The sequence below is a fragment of the Heterocephalus glaber genome, unplaced genomic scaffold, assembly GCF_053883595.1.
Source record: "Heterocephalus glaber isolate CG9 unplaced genomic scaffold, H.glaber_assembly_v1.0 deba00001444, whole genome shotgun sequence".
NCBI lineage: Eukaryota > Metazoa > Chordata > Mammalia > Rodentia > Bathyergidae > Heterocephalus > Heterocephalus glaber.
Genome location: NW_028258297.1, coordinates 4,347,095 through 4,362,655, shown reverse-complemented (window position 1 = coordinate 4,362,655; position 15,561 = coordinate 4,347,095). Strand labels below are relative to the sequence as shown.

The 15,561-nt window shown below is 39.3% G+C and overlaps 2 protein-coding genes across 10 annotated transcripts in view; one reads left to right on the top strand and one right to left on the bottom strand.

Annotated features, from left to right (window-relative positions):
* Siral2 (SIR2 antiphage like 2) overlaps positions 1-3,903 on the top strand; it is a 44,398-nt gene extending 40,495 nt beyond the window's left edge. For 7 of the 8 annotated variants that reach the window (XM_087213709.1, XM_087213710.1, XM_087213706.1 and 4 more), the window contains one exon: positions 2,973-3,903. In XM_087213709.1, coding sequence (XP_087069835.1) covers positions 2,973-3,172 — 200 coding nt within the window. In that variant the 3' untranslated portion in view covers positions 3,173-3,903. Of the gene's footprint in view, positions 1-1,094; positions 1,279-2,972 lie in introns of those variants that run through there. The other variant, XM_021258815.2, reaches the window with a different exon arrangement.
* Smc1b (structural maintenance of chromosomes 1B) overlaps positions 1-15,561 on the bottom strand; it is a 64,048-nt gene that overhangs the window by 15,222 nt on the left and 33,265 nt on the right. For both annotated transcript variants that reach the window (XM_004845405.3, XM_021258806.2), the window contains exons 12-18: positions 15,414-15,560; positions 11,198-11,335; positions 10,811-10,927; positions 8,702-8,808; positions 3,543-3,684; positions 2,634-2,779; positions 1,166-1,319 (exon numbers count right to left, since the gene is read on the bottom strand). In XM_004845405.3, the coding sequence (XP_004845462.2) occupies positions 1,166-1,319; positions 2,634-2,779; positions 3,543-3,684; positions 8,702-8,808; positions 10,811-10,927; positions 11,198-11,335; positions 15,414-15,560 (951 nt within the window). The remainder of the gene's footprint in view (positions 1-1,165; positions 1,320-2,633; positions 2,780-3,542; positions 3,685-8,701; positions 8,809-10,810; positions 10,928-11,197; positions 11,336-15,413; position 15,561) is intronic.

Sequence of the window (15,561 nt, the reverse complement as noted above, 5' to 3'; positions counted from 1 at the left end):
AACAGGTTGAGGGTAATTCTGCAGATCTACTAAGTGAAAGGACAATGGGAACAAAGGAGCAACACCATTACTGACCAACAGTTACATAGATATCACTCAGGAAGACTGCTTCCTCTTCTCTTCCACTCTGTGACAAGACGCTTCTAAAATTAAGTTGCCTTTTCCAACAGTTTCTATTTCTTTGGTGGACAGTGAGTACAGCACTGTCTTCCAGCTCACACCTAGCTTAGCTATGACAGACCCCGTTCTGCTCCTTCCACACCCAAATGAGTGGGCACAGAAGCCAGGATGAACTTCCCCAGGATTTTTCCCCAGAGCTCATCCCCAGGATTTTTCTGAGGACAGGGGAGAGCTCTTTTCCCTCATGGTCAAAGCCAGTTGTAGCCTGGTGGGCAAAACTGATTTGAGAAGACAAAGCTAATACATACTGAGCAAGGAGTCTGGCAGCCTGAAAGTTCCTGGTAGGGGCCACACATGTGACTCTATCAATTCCCAGCCCTGTCCCTCCACTTCCCATTATTTTCTTCTCACTTTAAAGCCATCTGAGTTAGGCTTATTTCACTTGTGGCCAGGAAAGGGTTTGCTCTTTTCTTTACCTCTTATGCAGAATGTGATCTGTGCTAAAACAGAGAAAAGGCAGCAGAATTATACTATAAAGGGCCGGGTAATTTAGCTCAGTGGTTTCGCCCCCTGCCTTGCAAGTGCAAGGACCTGAGTTCAATCCCCAGTAGCCCCCCCCAAAAAGAATTATAGTATAAAAAGTCATTCATATTAGAAAGAAGTTCAGTTTTCTAGATACTTTATTCTGAAGAATCCAAAGGACTTAAAGCTCCCTCTGGAGCAGAAGACTGGATGGAAATAAGCAGATTCTGGAGGGTGTGGGGGCAGAACAAAAGGACAATAGCTTTAACCTCTGTTTTCTCCTGGGTATCTACTCTATAGGCATGAGACACTAGTCTATCCTAGTAAAATGAAGAGACACAGATTAACCAGAGATCAGAGAATTGCCTAAATTAATTAATTCAAAATGGAATGACAGTCAATTTGCCCCCTTTCCCTCCTCGGAGGAAATGATGTCTTCTCTATCCCCACAGGGGCCATGGAACCTGAGGAAGACTAAGCAGTCAAAGGGTATTGTGTTCAGCTCTGACAACTGCTAAATTACCTCCACTTCAATGATGTCATCCAGTGACCCCAACAAAAGAGTTATTTCAATATTTTGAACTTTGCAATCCAGCAGCATGTTATGCCTCTCTAGGCGTTTCTGTTCCAGAGAAGTCTGAATGATCACAACTTCTTTTTGCAATTTTCCTACTTCCCTGTAAATACACAGACATGAAAAAGTGATTTTACTTCCTCTATAAAGCTGCATCAAGGAAGGAGAATGTTACGTTATAAACTTCCGTGAAGAAGACCACTTTCTCTAAGAATACTGTAAATGCTGGGGTTTGTAACTTGCACACTGACGCTCCCGGGAAGGGTGTGGGTGTGACCTGGTTGTCCAAGGGAGCACTTCTCAGTGACAGGCAGCCCTGGGGGCAGACAGTGTATTCCCACTAGCTTTCTTTTTACATCTGTGCAATTTTTAAAGTTGCACCTCTCCCTCATCTGAACGCTCTATTTTAGAGCTTCAGATGAGGAGCAATCTTTGCAGAGAGATAGATACCTTCGCAGCAAAGTCACTGGGTCACAATCTGAAGCTTCTGTACCATACCACCACTATGGCAATGCCCCTTCCTGAAAATGAAACTGATGTCCACCAGCTGAGGCAACTCGGAATGAGAAAACCAAGAGTGAAGCAGGTAGGGCAGGTGGGAAAAAGGATGGATGGATGGATGGATTGATGGGAGGAAGGATGGACTACAAAGTTTTCAAGAATATGAAGAGAAACAGAAATAGTCCTATTTAAACAATACAAGAATAAAAAAATCAGTAAGCAGATTTAAATTTCACTCAATAAACTTCTGGACTGGGTCCTAAAAGCACTCACGGTCTTTGGACACTGAAGAAAACCAAAATGCCAAGAGACTAAGAAAAAGCCAGCTCATTTCATCTGACCACATACATTATGTCAATCAAACAGGAAAGCAAAGCAGATGACTTTTTTGCAAGTGCAAAGCATCATGGTCACATGGAAAATACACATTTATTAGGTGCCAGGTACTGTCTGAAGTGCTGTTCAGTAGTGATTCATTCAGTCTTTATGACTATTCTACAAAGTAGGTACTTTGTTATCCCCACTTTACTGATGAGGAAGTGAAGGTGCAGTGTATAAGGAGCAGAGCTGGGATGCACTGCCAGGCAGTGTGGTTTGATTCTCCTCCCCGTTACGTTCTGTGCTGTGGTGCAATGATAGGTAACTCTGGACGAGGGGAACACACCAGTGTCAAGGCTCTTAGGTAAGGGCCTCTCTTATACGTTTCTATTTTCATCACCAGAAGGAACATGCACTCTAACTGACTAGCTGCCCCTTTTGGTTTCTCCCCATATTAGAATATGTGAAAAGTGTTATGTGGGACCAGGAGCAATGAAGTGTACATATTCAAACACAACTTCATATACTACATTTCAAATCGAAAAGCACATGTTTAAAATGCTGGCTAGGACTTTCAAAATGAAGAATTTTTAATTACCTATCAACAGCCAAAAATTTCTTCCGTTCCTCCTCAAGCTGAGATTGAACTTTCTGAGCGCTGGAATTCTGAGTGACAAATATGTCCTTAAGTTGCTTCTGCTTTGCCATGAGTTCATCCACGACTTGCAGACAGTTGTCTTCAATCTGAACAGAGAGGGTTTGCACTGCAGATTTACCATCCTGTGTACTAGTAAGACCAGCAGGTTCTAGCATTATAAGTAGACCACCCCAGTCGTTCCCCTGTGTGTGGATTGAAGCTGCCACAGGCTGTGACCCACTATCATTCCACACCTTTTGGAAATTGGCAGTCACTGCCTGCCTTTGTCCTTCTTTTTAGATCCACACCTCAATTTGCTGACCTCACGTCCAGTGACAGTGTTCCTGCAACTGAACCAACCGCCATGCTGCCTCTGTAGCAAGACCTCCTCCTGCAGCACCAGGCTCCTGACCTCTCCGCTTTGGGCCTCCCCTCACCTGGCCAGCCATTCCCGGATCCCATCGCCCTGTAGTCCAGTGCACTCCATGGCACCTGTCTAGTGTCTCCACCTCTCACAAGGTTTCAGTTTACTCTTGATCACCAGCAAGTTCCCATCTGTGGCTCCAGCCCAACTTCTCTGCCACCTGCAGGCTCTTTACTTGATGGAGGCACCATCAGGGCCTGGCCCAGGCAGTCAGCTCCGGAGCCCAGTGACTCCCACCACTCAGGTCAGAGTTTAGGTGGAAGCCACCTCTGTGTTCCCTCCCACTGGATGTCCAGGGACCCACGGAGCTCTGGGATTTTACTGGGAGCAGTTCTCAAGTCCCTGCGGCCTCCCTGTCACTGAGGACCCTTTAGGAGCTCCACAAACAGCCCTCCACGAAGGTCACAAGCTCACAAAGAGGCCCTTCCACTGCCTGCATCTATTACCTTCTTCAGGCTGTCAATGTCTTCGCCACCTTTCTGGATAGTTTCTTTTAACGTGTTGATCTTACTCAGTTTCTTCTTGAGCAGACTGCGACTATATTCAAGCTGAATATTAAGCCGGGTTTTTTGTTTTTCAAATTCTAACCTAGTACAATAAGGTCAAGCATTACCAGAGGTAAGCAGATGGTTTTTGTTTTTAAAACTCTCACTCTTCATCAGCCCATTCCCTGCTCCCCCCCACCACTGGATTATCAGAAGCAAATTCCAGGCATTGTGCAATTTCATCTGTAAATATTTTTGTAAGTTTATCTAAAAGTGAAGTGACTTTCAATTAAAAAGCATAACCTGTTACAGCTTAAAAACACACTGTGCAATGGCCATTGACAAATTTCCTCATAGTCTCATTAATTAAATAAATAACTTTGTATCAGGATCCATACATTGCATATGGGGGGATGTGTTTCTTAAATCTTTTATAATCAATAGTTGCCTCCTCTCTTTTAAGTTACAACTTAGGTGCTTATTCCTATAAATTAATCAGTATTTTGAATAGCTATTCACACATAAACTTCAAACTTGGGACTCTGAATTATTTCTTTCCTGGTGCATCTTCTACTGTGCCAGCCTTCTACACCCTTCACAGAGAATCTCAACACCAACTGAGCTCCTGCTCTCCTCCCTCTTTCCAAACCTTTCTTTCAAGAAGCACTCTTAACACCAACTGTAGCAGACATGGTGTTGGGTACCCAGGTACAAAACAGCAATAAAAACAGAGAGCAATACTTAATGAAAGCTCACTCTATGCTTGACTGTTACCAAAGCTCCTCCATGAATTAACTCACATAAGCTGTAGGACCATGAGGTAAGTGACACTATCATCCCTACTTAGCAGACAAGAGATTAAGGTTGAGTTCAGACTTAAAAAGGGGTGGACCCTGGTGTGCCACACTCAGAGGCAACCGAATCCCCACTCATGGCCTCTGAACAGGTAGTAGAGAAAAAAAAAATCACAAGGGATCCTAGAAAATATTTCAGACAGGACAACAATGAAAATAACTCCAAACTTTGTGAGATGCAGCTTAAACAGAACTTCAGAGAGAAATAAATAGCTTGAAATGCTTATATTAGAAGTCTAAGATAATGTAAGATTCCATCTTAAGCTAGAAAAGAACAGTAAATTAACAGAAAATAAGAAGGAAGGAAAAAAAAATAACAGCAGAAATCAATAACAGAAACAAATTACAGAGAAAATCAATGACACTAAGAGCTAGTCTTAGGATCAGTGAAACTGACAGCTCTAGCTAGATGGCAAGAAGAATAGAGAAAAGGTAAGCTACCAACCTCATGAATGAAAGTATATCAATACGGACCCTACAGACTTTTAAAAAAGAACATAAATTCTAAGTAAATTTATGTTAAAAAACCTTGCAACTCAGATAAAATACATAAATTCCTTGAAAGATACAAATCAGGGCTGGGGATTTAGCTCAGTGGTCCCCACGCCTGCCTCGCAAGTACAAGGTCCCGAGTTCAATCCCCGGTACTAGGAAAAAAAAAAAAAGAAAGACACAAACCAAAGCTCACCCAAGAAAAGAGATACCCTGAATAGCCCTATACTGTATTAAACCAAACCTGTAATTAAAAGCTTTCTCACACACATTCCTGTCATCCCACAACTCTGGAAGGATGAGGCAGAGGACTGCTAGTTTGAGCCCAGCTAGGCAACTTGGTGGTCTAGCAAGACCATCTCAAAACAACAATTTGAAAAGGGCTGGCGATGCAGCACAGTAAAGAATGCCCTCAGATCAAACCCCAGGACCATAAAAAAAAAAATCACAAACTTTCCCACAAAGAAAAGCAGGTGGCCCACATGGTTTCCAAACATTTAGAAGCAATGCCAATTTTATGTGAACTGCAGAAAAATAAAGGAGAGAACAACTTTCAGTTCATTTTAGGGTTTAGCATACCAAAACATGACAATGACATTACAAGAAAAGAAACTTACAAATCATTACACTCAGAAAATAGCATCCTCAATACAATTTTAACAAATCAAATCTAAAAATACATGAAACCCTAACCTCCAAATATATGAAAAATAAGCTGGGTTAGGGTGCACAGGTAATGGGGGAAAAAAAATAAGAACCAAGATACATCATGTACAGGTACAAACACCCAATGATAAATGTAAACGAATTGTATACCTAAAATGTACCAATAAAAACTAAAAAAAAAAAAAAAGCTGGGTTTACCTCAGACATGCAAGGTGGTTTAGCAGTTTAAAATCAATATAACTAACTTTTTATTTACTAACTCTTAAAAATCCAACCATGCAAGCATCTCAATAGATACCAGAGAAAGTAACTGACAAAATTCAACATTCATTTATGATAAAAAGTATAGGATAAGACAGAAGAACTGTAAAGTAAGAACAGAAGGGAACTTCTTCAGTCTGATAAAGGGCACTCTGAGTGACAGGTGCCCTGACTGAGATCCCTGCCCAACTGAGGGAGAAAAAACCCCAACAGACACATTGCCTGCAAGAACAGTGATGACAGGAAGCCAGCTGCTGTCTCGCTCATTCACACCTGCAAGGAGACCGGTTCTCCAAAAAACCACAACGCACCTGCTGTACCTTGCTGTGTACCTGCCATCGCCCTGCCACCCTCACCCTGCCCTGTTCACCAGCCTCAAGCCTATCACTCAAGAGACCCCCCAATTTTCCACCCTCTGGGCTGACACCCCCTCCCCTACTTAAACTCCCCTATATAAACTGCATGCGCCCTCCTTCCTATGGCAACGGCCTTTTCACCCTTGGCCCATGTGCACCCAGATGGCAATAAACTCATCGCATGTTGCTTAGATTTTGCCTGCCTCGGTGGTCTCACTTGTGCTCCAGTCGAATCTTACACTGAATTTCTACACTTTACTGAGCAAGACCCAATGTTTTGCCCTTAAGCCTGGGAACAAGGCAGGATGTCTACTCTCTCTGTCTTAGTTTATCATTGTCCTAGCTAGCACAATAGGCAATAAAAAGAAATAAAAGATATATTAATCAGAAAGGAAAACAAAATTTTTTATTCACTGTCAATATAGTTATCTATGTGGAAACCCTAAGGAATCTACAAAAGAACTAAAAGAATTAGTAAGTTTCACTGGGAGGCCTGGGCGGGTGGATCTCCATGAGTTTGAGGTCAGCGTGGGCTACACAGTGAGTTCAAGGCCACCCTTAACTATATAGCAAGACCCTGCCTAAAAAAACAAACAAAAACAAAAAAGAACCAGTAAGTTTAGCAAGATTTCAGGATATAAGCTCAACTTAAAAAAACATTTTATTTCAATATACTACCAACAAATTTTATACTGAAATTTAAAAATAATTCCGCTTAAAATAGCATAGAGATATGAAGTGCTTAAGAACAAATCAATGAAATATGCACAAGACCAAATCTGTGCACTGAAAACTAAAGACTGCTAGTGAGAGAAATCAAGGATAACCTAAATAAACGGAGGTAAGTACCATGCCCATGAGTCAGCACTATTAACAGGTCAGTTGTTCCCAAATTGATCTACAGATTCAATATAATCCTTACCAAAGTCCCAGCAGGCTTTATACAGCAATTGAAAGCTGATCCTAACATGTACATGGAAATGCAAAGGACTGAGATTAGGTAAGGGCGTGACCCTTCTTGCCCCTTGCTGTATCCTCAGTGCCTGGATGGCGCCTGGCCCATGGGAGGTACACGGTAAATAACAAGTATGTGGTTAGATGAATGAATAGAGTATCAAAGAATTATAGAGAATAAACTGAAAGGAAGTGGGCCCAAACATTTTTAAGTTTTTATTTCAGGACAAAGAAAACTTTTCTCTATGTTCTCCAAGAGAGATATGTTACTTTTATGTTTAAACACTGTATTTGAATAGAGAATATGTGTGAAATGTAAAAGGTGGGGCCGGGGATTTAGCTCAGTGGTTTCGCCACCTGCTGCACAAGTGCAAGGACCGGAGTTCGATCCCCGGTACCAAAAAAAACCCAAAAAACAAAAAACTGTACATCACCCTTTGTGATTCAGTTGTAAATGAAATGTAAAAGGTGTATGAATGTACAAAAAGTGAATGTCTCTTTCATCCTCTCAGCCTCTCCAGAGGCAGCCACTGACCTTTTCTAGACACACCCATTGTGCACACCCCTTCAAGGTGTCCTTTGTCTTCAGATTTTATTCATGATGCTTCTGTCAGACGACTGAAAGTATTTCCTACACATTAACATCTTGTCAATCTTTTCTTTCATGACTCCTGGGATACATATCATACTGAAAAGACTTCCCTGAGATTGTTTTAAAAAGTTTTCTTATGACTTACTCTAATATTTTTGTCATTTCCTTTACATTAAAATTTTTGATTTAGCTGGAATTAAACACTAAGTGTAAGAAATGACAAAGGGATTGAAGTTGTTTTTTAAAAAAATCGTATCTATTTCAACATGATTTATTGAAAAGTGTAACTTTTCCCCACTGATATGAATTATCAAATACTCTTTACAGCTCTTACATTTCTGGACTCCTATGAGCCAGCTATATTTTAAATACGGTATTTTAAAATTTGAGAGTTCTAGTCCTTCTCATTGCTTTTTTTTGAGTACTGGGGATCGAACTTGGGACCTTCCGCTTGAGAAGCAGGAGGCGGTACCACTGAGCTCCATCCTTGGCCCTCTCATTACTTTTTGTCCCAGACTTTTCTTGGCTACTTCCATACGTGAACTCTAGAATCAGCTTACCTAGTTAAAACAAATCTTGTCCGTACATATACTGAGGTGAATTTAAACTGTAGATTAATTTAAAAAGAACCAACTTTTTTTTATAATATTGAATTTCCTTGTTTAAAAAAAACTAGTATGCCTTTCCTTTTTGTTCAAGTTTCTGTTTGATTTCTTTAAAGAAAATGAAATTTCACTATTTCTTGATGAATTAAACTAAGTCTACCTCAGACCTAACTCCTTTCCATGAGATTAGTTACTTTTATACACATGTAAACAGACTCCCAGTATCTTTTTTTTGTTTTTTTGGTACCAGGGATCAAACTCAGGACCTTGCACTTGTTAGGCTGGCACAGTGCCACTGAGCTAAATCCCCAGCCTGCCCAACATCTGTTAATATAATTACCTTTTTTGATCAATTTCTTGTTGCTGTTTAACATGTTTATTTTCAAATTCACGAATATTTTCCAGGCCAATTTCTTCACAGAAGTCATGGAAAATTTCATCTTCTACCTTTAAAATTATTTGAAAACAACTGGTTTAATAAATAATTTTTTTTATTTTTATTTTTTTTGATCCCCGGGATCAAACTCAGGACCTTGTGCTTGTGAGGCAGGAGCCGGAACCACTGAGCTAAATCCCCGGCCCAAGAGCTAATTTTAAGGAATACACAGACATACTTAAATTAAGTTTTTCACCCCAAAATTTTCCTAGATCAGAACAAAAACTAATCAGAGCAAGCATTCCTGTATTTTGCCAATGCTTTCTCTTTATCTACACGACCCTTTATCATCAAATTTCTTATTCAAAACCTAAATAAAAAGCTCATCAACTGTCCTTATTAAGTAGCTTGGGTTTACATACTGTTAAGATAAAGCTAGAAGGATTCCACTTACTTTAGTTACACCAAAATATAATACTCTAACCTTTTTTTATAATACTTTAACCTTTTTTGGGGGGAGGGATATTGGAAGTTGGACCCAGGGCCTCACTCATGCTAGGCATGTGCTCTATCACTGAGCTACATTCCTAGCTCTTTTTAGTTATTTTGAGACAGGGTCTCTTTACATTGCCCAGGCTGGCCTTAAACTTGTGATACTCCTGTCTCAGCCTTCTGAGTAGCTGGGATTAAGGGTGTGCATTATTGCATCCAGCTAAGAAATTGTTCATTTATGAGTAATACAACAGCACCCAAGGCAGTAAACAACAACAAAAAAGAGAATTAGAGCAAAGAATTAAGAATCAAAAATATTTTTAAACACTAGAATGAACTTAATCCAACAAAATAATGTTTAACCTCAATAGTTTTAAAGTCTTGCATTTATGTATAATTCTAGGATGAGAAAGAACTGTTTAACAGGAGGACATGTTAAAAGTGTTTGGATTTAGTTGAATTTACATTAATAGATATGTGATAAGACCATATTTTGACAGTTTTATTCTGGGCCTGGACAAACAACACAGCATCAGAGGACAGTTTTTAGACCTTGTCATAAATCCATAGTAATATGAAGCGATTAAAGACATCGGGGTTATTCTACCTGGAGATAATTAAGAAGCAATATAAGGGTGATTTCAAATTATGCAAAGAAGGCAGAACTAAAAGCAATAAGTGCAAGTTATAACAACTGTGGGACAAATAATTCCCTAAGGATTAGTGAAACCTAACTGTGTCTGTCACTTCACAGGCAGAGGCAGGATGCCCAGAGCCGAGCACTGTTCCTGACATGAAACAAATGTTAAAAAATGACTAGCTTGGCATGGTGACACCTGCCTGTAATCACAGTATGCTGGGAAGCCAATGGAGGAGATGACAAATTTGAGCCCAGTCTGGGCAACATAATGTTTCAGAATAAAAAATGAAAAGGGGTTGTAGATGTAGTTCAATGCAGAGGCTCTGGGTTCAATCCCCAGTATTCCAAAAATGAAAATAAAAACAAAAATAGAAAACCCAAGGGAAAGTTCTTTCCCTCTTGGTGTTAAGGGCAGTGGAAAAAGAAGGAAGCTGTAACTTCTACACTAGGCAAGGAGAAACTGGATAACAGAAGACAGTAACATTGGTCTTTGTCTCCTGAGAAGGGGTATAGTGATTATCAAACAATGTAAGGTAGGTGGGTGTGGTGCTGCACGCCTGTAACCCCAGCACTCAGGAGGCTGATGCAGGATTGCCGTGAGTTGGAGGTCAGCCTGGAGCTACACAGCAAGACCTTGTCTCAAAAAACAAAAACAAGGGGCTGGGGATTCAGCTCAGTGGTTCTGCCGCCTGCTGCGCAAGCACAAGGTCCCAAGTTCAATCCCCAGTACCAAACAACAACAACAACAACAACAACAACAACAACAACAAAGTATGCCAGGAAATTAATTTGGCAAATCTGTAGGACTTAGCTTACAAGTTGCTTCTGATAGGGCATTGCTGTCTAAGTCAACCCTAGCTTCAGCACATATTCAGGAAGCCCTCAACCTGGTATCTGGTCTGGAGCTATAGGCATTTAATAACAAACAGAACACGCATCACCTTATTTATCTTTTCTTGAAATCCTTCAATTCTTTGTTGTTGTTCTTTGATCCCTTCACTCAACATAGCACACTGAGACTCAATGTTTAGTAGTTCGCTTTGTAGTTGAGATTGCTCCTAATAACAAGAGAGAAAAGTTCCCTTTTTAACACAGTTACATAAGATTCACACAGAGAGGCCCAAAGCATATCTTTCAGTATAAGAGAGTTCGTGAGGTAAGATGATTCTGGTACAGCTGGGTTATAAGATTACATATAAGAATAATCAAAGGACTATAATATAATCTTAATCAGGGGATAAAATACATAAAAATTACATGCTGCTCTATAATTCCCACAATTCTGTTCTGGTTCTCATTTTCACCAAATTTTAATTAAGTCTACTTACCCTGTGAGCAGCAACAAGGTGCTTCTTTTTAATTATCTCCACTTCACTCTGTGAATATCTGAGTCGTGTATGAGTTCCCTGTGCTAAAGTCTGTATTTGTTTCAAGTCTGTTTCCTTGCGGAGTATCTTCATTAAATCCTAGAAAGGAAGTCAAATGTGAGAGGATTTTACTATTGAAAGGCACTTTCCCCTTTCAAAGTGCATTTGTATGGAACAGTTCATTGATTTTCACTCATAAGCAAACCCACACCCCACCTCCTATCCTCAGATAAGAGACTATCCCAGTCAGGTGTGCGCCACCACGCTTGGATTTTTGTTTTTTTGAGACAGGGTCTTTCTATGTTGCAGGGGCTGTATCCGACTGTCTCAGTTTCCTGAGTTGCTGGGACTCCAGGAACACACCATCAGACCCAGATTGTTACATATTATTTTTAATCTCAGAAAATTCTTGTAAGAGATCATTTTTTTCAATTAAAAAATCATTAGTGACATTTTAATTAGAATTGTATTCAAGTTATTATTAACTGAAGAAGTTTTAACTCAAATAGTTTTTCTTTTACTTGTATTTTTCTTTTAATAACATCAAGTTACTTTTATTTCTATTGTAAGCAGACTTTTTTCCATTTTTAGTTGCTGTTTTGCTTTGTTTTTGAGACAAAGTCTCGCTATGTATTCCAGACTACCCTTTAATTCAGTATGTACCCCTGGATGGCCTTGAACTTGAGATCCTCCTGCCTCAGCATTTTGAGTGCCTGGATTACAGGTATGTACCATGATTCCAGGCTATTTTTAGATGCTTTTTGATAGGATAGGGAGAAATTGGAGATTCTATTAGCCCTCCCATCATCTTGTTAAATCTAGTAGCTTTTAAAGTACACTCTTAGCCGGGCATGGTAGTGCACACCTGTAATCCCAGCACTCAGGAGGCTGAGGCAGGAGGATTGCTTCAAGTTCAAGGTCAGCCTTGGTGATAGCAGATATCTACTTCCAGATTTTAACTAAAATAATTTTAGTGTTTCACTAAAGTAACTTAAGTAATTATGTTAGTTTTTAGTACAAACTATTTTATTTACATAATGTCCACCAATTACTCTACTTAGTATATTCATTGGGATTAGCTGCTGAATTTTATCTAATGCCTTTTCTATATCTGATCATATGACTTTTGGCCTGCTTATAGTTCATTAATGTACAAAGTGTGATTAAAATACAGTGAATGTTTAAATTTTTTTTAATTATCAAAGTAAGAGACACATTCCCATTAACCTCCTCAAATTACTACATTCCAAATGCACTTATCCCATCACTGTTGCCCCTTTCAGTGGCAGTTCTGAAAGTCCTGTTTCTTGAGTGTTGTGTCTTCAATATTGCAAACCAAAACATTTACTTTTCAAGGTAATTTTGACTTTAGAGAAAAGACAGAATTTGATGGTGCCAGATGTGATGAATGAGATGGATGAGGACACACTGTGATGCTTATATTTGATATACCCTGCCATTAACATTTGATGAATGGGGGGATTAGAAATATAGTGTATTTTTTTGTTTGTTTTTTGGGGACAGGGTCTCGTTCTGTAGTTCAGACTGGTCTTGAACTCACTATGTAGCCCGGGCTGGCTTCAAACTCACAGTGATGCTCCTCCCTCTGCTTCTCAAGTGCTGGGATTATAGGCATGTGCCACCACACCAGACTTCAAATACTCTTATCTTACTGTTCTTCACATTGTGTCTTTTAATAATTTTTATAAATTTAAACATTCACCTTATTTTTCAGTCACCTTTTGTAATAGGTTATACAGTATTTGCCAAACATAATAACTTTTTTTTTTTTGGTACTAGGGATCGAACTTGGGTCCTTGCACTTGCGCAGCGGGTGGTGAAACCCACTCATGCCAAACATAATTTTGAAACACCCATTCATTTGTGTACAAATCTCATCTCCCAACAAACAATTCTTCATTCCTTTCTTCCCCAGCCCCTGGCAACCATCATTCAACTTTCTTGTCTCTGAATTTGACTCTCTAGGGACCTCTTATTAGTGCAATCTTATAAGAGTATTTGTTCTTTGTGACTGGTTTATTTTATTTAGTATAATTTCTTCAAGGTTCATCCATGTTGCAGCATGAGCCAGAACTTCCTTCCTTTTTGAGGCTGAGTAATGGTCCATTGTGTGGAGCCCAAGCTGTCATCAGGTTCAGGTGAGACACAGGGAACTCAGTATGGATGTAGACAAGAAGAAAGCCACATTTCAAGTTGCCCATCTTCTCAGAATTTCTCTGTGCCTAGGCCTAAATTTGTAAATTCTTTAAAAGTTGAACATATCTATACCTTAGACTAAAACATAAAATGTGGTCTTTTTCTTTTTGGTACCAGGATCAAACTCGGGACCTTGTGCTTGCAAGGCAGGTGGCGGCAACAATGAGCTAAATCCCTGGCCCATAAAATGTGGTCTTATACTTACAGAAAAGATTAAAATTAGTCAAGTAACCTTATCATAGTATCTCCTTGAATCAAAAATGAGTATCTTTGTATACAAAAAATGAAAGTTAGGGAAAATGAAAACATAATCTGAAAGCATTCTTTGGACTTGGTATGTATTAAAGTTGATGTTTTAAGTAAAGGGGACCATTACAGTCTTCAACAATTGAGACTTTCATAGGATGGCAAATCAACTCTAGATGGAAACATTAGTGAATTTCTCTTGTGATCTTCGGAGTTAGGTCTACACATGACATATTCTAAAATCCTAAAGTTATAAAAGATTTATAATTTGGCTACATAAAGATTATACATTCATCACACAAAGAACAAATGTCAAACATATTTGGCAATAAAAAGGAATAAATTTTTGATATACAGTATGGAGCAACACAAATCTCAAAACCAGGCTCAGCGGAGATGCAAATAATAACACTGAGATTCCATCTCACTCCAAAAAGAATGGCTGCTATCAAGAAATCAACCAATAACAAATGCTGGTGGGGCTGTGGAACCCTTCTACACTGTTGGTGGGAGTTTAGACTGGTGCAACCACTGTGGAAATCTGTGTGGAGATTCCTCAAAAAACTAGGATTAGAGGTCCCAGTTGACCCTGCTATGACCCTGCTATTCCCCTGCTGGGTATATTTCCAAAAGAATTAAAAGCATCATATCACAGCAACATATGCACACCTATGTTTATAGCGGTACAGTTTGTAATAGCTAAATCTTGGAAACAGCCCAAAAGCTTATTAACTGGTGAGTGGATAAAGAAGATGTTGGTTTTTTTTTTATAAAATGGAGTACTACTCAGCCATAAAGAAAGATAAACTTGAGACATTTATAGCTAAATGGATGCACCTTGAGGCCATACTCGTAAGTGAAATACACAGGACACACATGTGTAAATACTCAATCCTTTCTCTAATGTGAGAAACTGAAGATGTAAATGAGGACCAAAATGTAAAATAAATATTGTGAAATAGGAAGAAAATGTTCAAAGGGGAAGGGGAAATGAGGGAGGCAGGGTAAAGGAAAGAAAGGCAAGAAAAAAATTGAAAGTAAGAAAGAAAAACTGGAAACAAAGCTTATGTATATAGAGGGGGTGGAGGGATTTAAGGGAGGGAGGGAAATGGGAAAAAATAAGAATCAAGATATATCATGTACAGGTACAAATTCTCAATGGTGAATGTGATCATAAATATACCAATAAACTAAAAAAGCCCAAAACACAAAAAAACCAGGCTCGATGAAGAAATCATGACACACTCACTTAGTCACTCCATGATCCCACTCATATGGAGCCAGAAGAGGAGAAACCGTAAGGTCAGGAAGTGGACTGGGCTGGCCAGCCCAGGGGCCCAGGGACAGTGATGGGCTGTAAAGGAGCACAGTGGAGCTCTGTGTGGTGACAGTGATGCTCTGGATCATAATATGGTGATGGTGATGATCGACTACACACATTTGCCAAAACTTACTGACCTGTCATTGTATGCGAGATATATCCCAATAAAGCCAATTAAAATTGAGAAAAAATACAACTTACATGACTAAGGATTAATTTACTTATTATATAAATAATTCTTAAACTAGGTAATAAAATAACAATCCAATGCTAAACAACCACAGGAAATTAGCAGTTCACTTTTTACTTTTATTTTTACCTTAAAAAACCCAGCTAGTTTAAAAACACAATTATGCTCCTTAATAGTTTGAAACTTTTATAACATGGATTTACCTTTAGCTCTTGGACCAGCTGGTTTCTTCGGTCTCTTAGATTCTTTAACTCTTTTTCGTCCCAACATCTAGCCTTGTGTTTTAAGTCACTTGATCCTCCAGAGATGACCCCGGACTTTAAAAACAGTGTTCCATCAAGAGCTACTGTC